The following is a 9,908-nucleotide window of genomic DNA, read 5'->3' on the forward strand; positions in this document are numbered from 1 at the left end:
CTTTAACTCAGGACTTAATTGATGTGGTTGTTCCCATAGTTGACCTTTGCATTCAGTAACCTAAATAATAATAATAATAATAATAATAATATACTGTTCTTTTTACTTTAATTTAATTAGTATTAACTATTATTATTATTTTATTTACATCATCTTCCATTTTATACAGTCATGGAGTTGACTGAGGTGTACTGCTAGGATTGTCTTACTTTCTCTGGCTAAGCCTAGCAAGATCCTCTATGGCAGGGGTAGGCAACCTATGGCACGGGTGCCACTGCTGGCACGCCGAGGCATAATCACTGGCACGCGCCACCAGCATCAGCAAAAAAAAAAATCTCATACTGACAAACTACGAACCCCAGATAAAAAAAAGCTCAGCCAAGAAAAGCAAGGACAGGGATCACACTGACTGGTAGGCAAGATATACCTTTTAATTGAGACAAATAGCCTATGATTAATTTTAGCCTCAGCCCACACTGTTCAGTTAAATAGGCCTGCTGTTGCCTATACAATGTTGTGGCCGTTTCGTTTGTTATGCATGGCTATAATAATAATAATAATAATAATAATTAACATTTTATTTTATTAGCACATTTTCAATGTAAATTAAAATTCCAAATTTGTAGAAGTATATTCCCGTTGTTAATGTGTGTTTTTTTAACCATCATTGTTGATAGTGGCACACTCATTGACTAGAAATGTTGAAGTTGGCACTGGAGGTCTCAAAGGTTGCCGACCCCTGCTCTATGGCCTATAGATGTTGTGAAATTACTGCTGGAACTCTTTCTCACCATAGGTTTGCCTCTAGTATAGGCCTAATAAAATGCTATTCTTTATCACGTTAATCCTCTGATGGAAGATGTGTGTGTAGGGGAAGCATTGTCATTGCACAGTTTGTCTAAACAGTCAAATTGCTAGTTATGGATTTTAAAATGAGGCAGAAGCATAGTTAAACCCCCTTTCATGTTCAGTTTTCTGAAATCAGGTAAGTGCGTCAGTGTTTTGATGGTCAAAACTGTGGGATTATATAAAACCATTGATTTCCTCCAGGCCATTAGACTCCTCAATACCTGCCACAGGACTTCATTGGTGTGGTTGTTCCCATAGTTGGCCTTTGCATTCAGTAACCTACACACACTTTGTACTTTTCAGTCTGTGCCTATTATTATTAGGCTATTATTATCATTATTATTATTATTATTATACTAGCCTATTGTTCTTTTTACTTTAATTTAATTAGTATTAACTATCATTATTATTGTTTTTATTATTATTTAATCTGTCTCATGATTTTATTTATCATCTTCCAGTCATGGAGTTGAATAGGTGTAGCCTACTGCTATGTGATAAATCTCTCTTGAATCCTCTCTGGCCTAGATATTGTGAAATTACCGCTGAAACTCTTTCTCACCATGGGTATGCCTCCACGCCTTCCCCATTTTCATAACGTATACATGGGTGATATATATTAACAATGTGTAATAAAATGCTATTCTTTATCACGTTTAATGTAGCCTTTCAAGCGTACAAATGAGACTTTTACTCTAAAACAGATACACCCCCCGCACCATAAGTGTCTTCCGGTCGCAAAGACTGAACCGTGACCCGGTAGCACTAATTCCTTCCTTTCCTGTTTCAGCCTCGCACCGAGACGTACATAGAAGTAAGTGCCTACATTACAATCTGTTCAAATCTAGTTGGTTATAAAGACATTAACTCTTCAATTTCATCGAAATACTGCTTATGAAAAGTGGTTAATGCCGACAATGGCTGTATTTTATTTTTCTGTGCATTTACGGATTAAATGTTGATGGTTTTCTGTCGCCTGTCTGTGCTAGCGTAGGCTAATCACTAACATTTGGGCCTTCGAGTTCGACCGGCTTAGCTATGTTTAATGTAGAGATGTTTTGAAATGAGCTGTGTCTTTCTAAGTCATGCTGTCTTCAAAACAGTGTTGTATAGTTGAGGTGGTTTGTGTAGTGAATGATTTCAATGAATCTAAATTGGAGGCATCAGTTATGAAGTTTGCTGACGCGCTAGCCATGTAGTGGCGACACCACATTGCCCTATCTAAATGTACACATTTGCATGTAGCTAACAGTGACCATGGTGTTGTTGTTTAATATCAGTCACTACTGAATGATAAATTATCTGAAGTTACTTTGCAACTTTGCAACCATTGCATGTCTTCATGAGAACAACGTGTCGCCATCACTTTCTCCTGACCTGTATCGTTAACACAAGTTATACGATGTCCGCTGTGCTTCAGCCGAGCTCACTACTGGAGTTGTTGTCTATTCAAAGTCGTTATGTATTGTTCCTCAAAGTTATCTATTAAGTGTTAACTATGTAATGTTATGACTTCTTCCAGCAATGGCACCGCGTAAGGGTAAGGAAAAGAAGGAGGAGCAGGTCATTAGCCTGGGTCCTCAGGTCGCTGAAGGCGAGAATGTTTTCGGTGTCTGCCACATCTTCGCATCCTTCAACGATACCTTCGTGCATGTGACTGACCTCTCTGGCAAGTAAGTGTCCAAACAAACGAGACGAGCTCCAATAGTTCCTAATAACTCGATATTTAGTAGTGCAGCACATGTTGTACTTTAGGTAATGCTGTTCATGAGGCCTTGGTCTGATTATGTTAGTAGGCCTACTTACTTAAAATCTGTACCCCCTCTCAACCTTTTGTGGTCAACCTTAATCAACAGGGAAACAATCTGCCGTGTGACTGGCGGCATGAAGGTGAAGGCTGACAGAGATGAGTCTTCTCCATACGCTGCTATGCTTGCTGCCCAGGATGTTGCTCAGAGGTGCAAGGAGCTTGGCATCACTGCTCTGCACATCAAGCTGAGGGCCACTGGCGGAAACAGGTCAGCATTCATGAGCCAATTTCAAACACTTGTCAGGAATTCTTAATGTTTTCTAAAGGCATAACTGGCATAAAATCCCTAAATGCCTCGGCTTTATGGTTCTGTGAAAATTCTTGGCTGATTGTTGTTAATGTGTCCTGAGTTCTATGGCCAGTCTCTCTGCACATTAGCGTTTCATTTATATGTTATCCTCTGCACATTTGATTTGGATGGGTTTTTAAAGAAACACTTGTGCAAGTGCTTATCAAGAATAGGAGTCAATCATGAAGTACTTCACAAGGCAATGCTATAATGCCAATGGGGATGATGCTGTACAGTGAATCTTAAATAGACAAGTAGTCAATTATCAACAATATAGTTTCTGGTCTGAAACTGACACAAAGCAACACATGTATGTGTAGTTATTACATCATAGTAGAAAGGTGTTTTGTCTTGGATGTCTACAGGTTCTTAGCTGGTAACCTGTGCATTTTGATATGGTATGGCTTCGATCCACTGCCATTTCTTTGGATATCATGTAGCCCTGACTGGTATACCTTTTGACTGTCTGAAGTCTGAAAAGCAATGAATAATTAGATAGGCTACTTGCCAACTTATATGAAGCACAATTAGATATAGGCAATTGCATAGACAGTCAACTTTTCTTTCTGTGAGTATATCAACAGGGATAATATAGGCCTGCGTTTATTTTACAAGACTTAAACTTGCTTGGTTGAAATAATGATTACTCTCTTGGACTACTTGAGGGGCCTAGATGCGTTTCGTAAAGATTTTCTAGACTTCTGATGACGATGGATTTATTGATCAAATTATGTACAGCGCTCTTTATGCCTTGATTTGCATTTTGCGAGGGTAGGAAGGGCAGTACCTTGAAAGTGATAGGAGAGGAGCTGAACGCACTGTATTGCCACCAGACATTTGTTTTCCCATCATGCACTCATGATTACACAGCTGGACGCCTGGTGGCATTTTTGATGTTAGAGTGGAATTCAGAAATCTTCCATTAGTAATATTGGTGTTTTGGCTTTGTTGTAAAATAAGGTTGTTGAATGACATTGTGTTGGGCCGTCTTTTGCAGAACCAAGACTCCTGGACCTGGTGCACAGTCAGCTCTGAGAGCCCTGGCCCGCTCGGGCATGAAAATCGGACGTATCGGTAAGTGTGAAGCTTCGGTCTCCCGTCCTCCCTTCGTTTACGGCTTGTGTTTAGTAGAGCACAAAAAGGCGCAAAGATGTTTACACATGGGGCAGAAGTCAAGGTTGTGTGTGCAGCTATTTTCTTTCAATTGCTCAGATACCGTTTTCTTGGCATTATCATTTTTATGTTGGTGTGTCTTGTGTGCTGGCCCCATGCATGCATTTACCCTTTATCGTTTTCTTTCTGACCGAGCTGACTACAGCAGGCCAGGTATAGAGCAAGTTTGCAGGTGTGCCTCAGCAGCCTTTCTTACATGATATGTCTGAGCCCAAGCACATAAACCTGTGTTGTCAGCAATGGCTCAAATTAATTTAGATTTTTTTTTTTAATCTCTTGCTGTCGTTCTTAGTTCTCATAGAGAGAATACAGGGAATGGAGGGGCTTGTTAATGAGCTTTGTGTTTCTACATCAAGGTGATGTTATGGGTTACCCATGCAGCACCAACAGCCTTAGTTGGAATGGATGTCTCTCCCTTTTCTTTTCTTTTTCTCTGTAAATGTACACCTGGTTGTTTGTTTCTGTAATCAATAAAGAGCTGTGTCTGAAATGTTTTATTTTGCTTGTTGCAGAGGATGTCACCCCTATTCCATCAGACAGCACTCGGAGAAAGGGAGGTCGTCGTGGACGTCGTCTGTAAATGATCTGGGTTTTTCACTCAATAAAAAGTCGAATAACAGTTATTGTCTCTGTCCTGTGTCCTAAACACACTCTCCTACACCAGTTGGCAACCTCTTGGGGAGCTCAGTTCTTTTGCACATTTCCAGACATGTCAACCAGTGCGCATTTTGCATTGCAATTTTCACATCAAAATATGCCGGTTCACCCAGCCTATACATTTATTGTATAGGAGTTAAGTTTATACTCTTGCAAAATATGCATATTTAGTTACTTTTGTCAACTGTAGCCTATATTCAGGTGAATTAAATATGAGGGCTAGATTTATTTCTTCACAAAATACAGGGTTCCCACGGATCAGGGAATTTCTGGAATGTCATGGAATTTCAGAAGAGGCATTTCCAGTCAGGGGATTTGGTCAATTTGAATGCACAGTCAGGGAATATCAGGGAATTTTATCAACAGTAAATTATGTAATAGCCAAAACCTGCTGTGTATTCTCGTTTCCTGTTTGGATGCACCTTTTAATGTTTGTTTTGCCTGGAACATCTCCCGCTCTAAAAATGTGCAACATTCTAGAATGCAATATCTTGGCTTGTGGCGTCACTTCAGGCAAACATGCCGGGAAATACTGGTTTCGAGGTCATGGAAATTCTGTTTTATGGTCAGGGAATGAGTGGGAACCCTGAAAATAGATGTTTTAAAGAGGACATATTATACCTCTTTTTAAACGAGGTTAGAATTGGTCTCCCAAATTGAGCCGTTTCTGGGCTGGCCACGCCTCCGGCTGCGTGTATTGATTACGCTGCTCGTTTCACAGGTGAAAATGACTACAAACTGAGCCGGCATCCAACCACATATGTTAGACCCTGGTGCTAGGGTTGGTCTATGCAAATTCCCTTAGTATTACATCAGAATAAGGGAGCAATCCAAATGGCTCACAGCAGCATACTATTCTTGACAAGTCTTTCTACTGATCTACAGAAAACGGATGGATGGGTTTTTTTCACGCTTGGAGTGTTTATAAGAACAGTAGAGGCCTAAATATGAACACAAAGGCCTGCAAAAAGTGAGTTTTGCATAATATGTCCCCTTTAATTCTATTGAAAAGGTGCAGGACAAGACCTGATTGAATAGAGATAAAAAAAAAAAAAAAACGTAAAATGAGGGCTACTGTAAAAATTTCAGTTGGTATTTTCAGGAACACCTTGGATATGCAACATTTAAGGAAAAGTTCTTTGAACATGAGTTACATTAAACTTTGAACCTTTATTTGGGTTATCAGGCTATATTTGAATGTCAGTAAAAGGGGGTCAGTATTTGATTATGGAATGTCTTGTCAGGTTGAAAGCCTGTTGCTATCAGACATTATCTAGTTCACCAAGTCACCCATTGTTATCTAGTTCACCAAGTTACTAAAAAGGCTAAAAAGATGTACTCATATATATTCCGGGTTGGCAGGTCTGCATTTCTATTTTGACCTTTTCTAGAAGTTGTTCATTTGGTATATTTAAGTAGCCTGACGACGTCATACTCAATTCTCAAATGTGAGTTGGCCTAAAAAATCTTAATGACACAAAACTATCCAAAATATTGACAATGTATAGTGAGCAATCTCAATATTGAAATAGGCAGAAGGAAACAGACCTGGTTACCTAGAGAGTAACCTGTGTCACCACCGCCAGGATAGTAAAGTGAAACAGAACAAATTTTTTTAACTGAATGCCAATATTACCAATAAGACCTCAGGGAAACCTTCTTCAAAAAAGTTAGTAGCATACGCCCTGAAATTTTAAATGAGGGCAAACTGCAATATATCCTGGGTGAAATTCCAGAGATCACACTGACAGCTGGAAAATATGTATTAGCCTGTCACAAAAGACAAAATGCAACCATAAGCCAGTGATTCCACCCCCTGCTGTTGTTTATTGTTTTTTCTCTTTATTTTCTCTTTATATTTATCTATCCATTTTTCTTTTTTTCCCTTATAATTATTATTATTGTCTACTGTTTGTTTTGAGTTTTGTTTATTATTGTTATTATTATTATTAGTATTGCTATTATTATTACTTGTAATAATTTTGGTAATATTGCAACCAATAAAGCACAACGTCAGCTTGCTACCTGGGTTATGTTCATATCTTTATCAGGATAATCAGTGTAGCCATTGCAATTTCAGCTATTTTCAGCCATGAATTGTTGGTCTCTGAGAGGGGTCCCAGAACTCCATAACAAAAAAAAAGCTGGAGGGTTTTAATCATATGGCTGTTCATAGTTCCACATACTTATCACACATACAAAGTAGCCGATTTGGCTGACCCCCATCTTCCGACCTCTGCCTGGTTTTCTTGTGCAATGACTCTTAAAGGAATAGTTTCTTTTTATTCCCCTAGATGCTATTTGCCTTATTCATGAAGTGGCCAATGTAAACCAAAATGATGCTACAGGGTACATGAATCACATGATTGTTGTGTTCTATGAATTCACCAGTAGGTGGCGAAAATGTATTACAGTTTTTGCCCGTTGCATGAACACATTTTGCAAAACTTTGCTCACCGTACCAAAACTCTACACACTAGTGAACATAACACAACACTAGGAAATAAATCTTTCACATGTATGCCAAATTGAAACTCTTCTATCAGTACCTAAACTCTGCAATCAAAACCCAACAATCCTTTGTCAAAATGTAACTCTGGTGACAAAATGAAACACACTTGCATCATATGCATACACTTGCAAATCAGGAGGAATACACTAGTCTACTTTATATGAAACATATTTGCTTGAATACATTTAGAAAAACTTCACTCATTGTGCCAAAACTCTACACACAAGGAAACAATGACACAACACTGGGAAATATACCATTCACATCACCATTTCCAATGGCTAAACGAATGGGCTTTTTGTAGATGGCTGATTGGTGTTCAGTTTTGCAAGTAAGTGCGTGCAGTTGTGTATTTGAGTGGTTGCAATTACCCGATGTGTTTTGTATTTTGGATACATGTGTTTAACAAATGGTACTCTGAGATTTAATTTTTGAACGAAGTGTCTTATGACATAGACTAGAGAGTAGTATGCAGGACCAAGTGTGTTGCATAAAGGAGCACAGTAAGTGTGTTACAGAATTGCAACTAGTGCAAAGCAGCACTTTTGTTTAAGGTATAGGTATAGGTGTTCGAGATATGGCAACAAAACTTAAAGTTGTGTTACTTAGTCTAAGCATGGGTCTATAGTGTTCAAGCAACAGGCAAAAACTGTAATACAGTTTTTTCTGAATGCTAAAGCACTAATCGTGATTCTTGTAGCACAATTTCTAAAACTATTAACACATATAGCAAAACCACTCACTGAGTTTGCAAAAATAAAAGCACAAACACTGCTTTGAACTCAGTTTGCAATTTTGTAACACACACTTTGCAAAACTGTAGCCTACACAGCAAATTTCTAGAGTTCAAAAATCTGTAGTTAAACAAAAAAGTGTTAAAGTGTTAGATTTTGGGAGTTTATTCTCTACATTTAACTACAGCTTGTGTTCAGGGTAACTCTTTGGTGGTGTAATATGTAGGTGTTCATTTATTGGGTGTTGAGGACTGTGAGGAGCCTGATTCAACACTACACCTGAGTTTACAGCTTTGTCACCGTGCTCTGCTCAGCACAGTATATTCACTTGGACTTCACCGTGACTCGAGCCAGGTAAAAGTGTGATTTTACTTCTTACTACTACTTCTAATGTTAATAGCCTACCATTCTTTTACTTCGAATGTTATATTAGGCTGTGCAAGACTTTAAGACGATAACAGGACGTAACGGTAGCCTACATTTGTAATTTTATCAGACTGTGATGGCCAAACTTGCTAGCAGCTAGCTGCTGAAGTTAGCCCCGAACTTAATTTATTAGTTGGCAGCTAGCCCCCAGACTTGTAATACCATGCGTTATCATACTCGTCATTACTGATGTCTTTGTGTATTTAAGTTAACATTAGCCTACGCAGTTTCTTGTCGTATCAATGTACTGAACAGTACCGTTGTTGTTTCCTTAGTTGACTCGACACGGCAAGGACCGTAACGGACGCGAGAAGGGGACCCATGAGGGAATCACGACTAGATGACACGGTAAGGTTACTGCAGTCTTACGTGAAACATTGTAACGTAAATGGCGGAAACACTGTCGCCTTAAACCTAACTTTTTCACATAGACCTAAAAGAAAACCTAGCTTTTTCCTAGCTAACCAGCAGTAGTGTTTGAAATTGTTCTTTACGTCCATGTGTTGTGAAGTTATCTCTCACTATGTGAAACTGAGTCTTTCTGGATGTCAGTGAACGTTGTGGTTCATGCAACATCAATGACTTATGTAGATCTTTGTCTTTGTGTTTCAGTCCTGCCAGAGCCTGGAGGATCACCTCATGTGAAGGAAACCCTCAGCCATATCTTCTGGCCACAGGAACTTCAAAAGTTTTCCAGCTTCTATAGTCTTGGACAGAAAGCTTCTTCCATATCAGTCATGCACACACTGGAATATAGGCTAGCCTCTGAATTTAAAATAAAGATGAATATTGAAATAAATAATGAATGTTTTCTGTAGTAATTTTCACCTAAAACATTATTTGTGTTTTTAATTATTAACTCTGAAAAGTGTTAAATAAAACCCTAACCCTAACTGGTAACACCATGAAAGAGTTAACACAAAAATTAACTCCAGGTGAGAGTTGTATTTTACTCCACATGAGAGTAGTATTTTAACACCTACAAGTGTTCAGTTTTAACTCCAAAAAAGAGTTTAAAATCAACTCCCGGAAAAGAGTTACTTTAACATCTCCCTGGAGTACATTCGATGGTCTCACATGTACACTTAAATGTAGTTGATATAAACTCCCAGAGAGTTTATTCCAAAGACCAGAATTTGCTGTGTAGGCACAATTCACTGCACAACACTCTTTTTGCGGAACTTTAAACACAACTCACTGCTTACACTCAATTACCAAATTTCCAACACACTCCTAGCAAAATCATACACATGTATGGCTATAATTAACACTATTTTGCCAACTGTCTGGCACATTTTCACATGTGAAAACTGTTTTAGATCATTAGTTCACTTTGCAATCAGCCTAAGCAGTGTAAATCAGGCACAGGTAAGATATCTGTGTGGAGTACAATGGAAGGAGCAGGAAGAGTGAGAATTAGAGGAGGCCTAGGAAGAGGACGTGGAGGTGAAGGAGCGA

General features: G+C 38.7%; 1 protein-coding gene and 1 long non-coding RNA gene across 2 annotated transcripts; both read left to right on the forward strand.

Annotated features, from left to right (window-relative positions):
• The first annotated feature begins 1,525 nt into the window (after positions 1 to 1,525).
• rps14 (ribosomal protein S14) lies at positions 1,526 to 4,740 on the forward strand. Its single transcript, XM_062536805.1, has 5 exons — positions 1,526 to 1,663; positions 2,372 to 2,522; positions 2,706 to 2,867; positions 3,946 to 4,022; positions 4,634 to 4,740. Exons 2-5 carry the CDS (start codon positions 2,374 to 2,376, stop codon positions 4,699 to 4,701), a joined length of 456 nt encoding a protein of 151 aa, XP_062392789.1. The 5' UTR covers positions 1,526 to 1,663; positions 2,372 to 2,373; the 3' UTR covers positions 4,702 to 4,740.
• Positions 4,741 to 8,319: 3,579 nt separating this feature from the next.
• LOC134079558 (uncharacterized) lies at positions 8,320 to 9,195 on the forward strand. Its single transcript, XR_009939082.1, has 3 exons — positions 8,320 to 8,378; positions 8,726 to 8,798; positions 9,063 to 9,195. It is a non-coding gene; the product is annotated as an uncharacterized LOC134079558 (long non-coding RNA).
• Positions 9,196 to 9,908: the final 713 nt, after the last annotated feature.

Source organism: Sardina pilchardus, chromosome 5 (assembly GCF_963854185.1).
Source record: "Sardina pilchardus chromosome 5, fSarPil1.1, whole genome shotgun sequence".
NCBI classification, from domain to species: Eukaryota; Metazoa; Chordata; class Actinopteri; order Clupeiformes; family Clupeidae; genus Sardina; species Sardina pilchardus.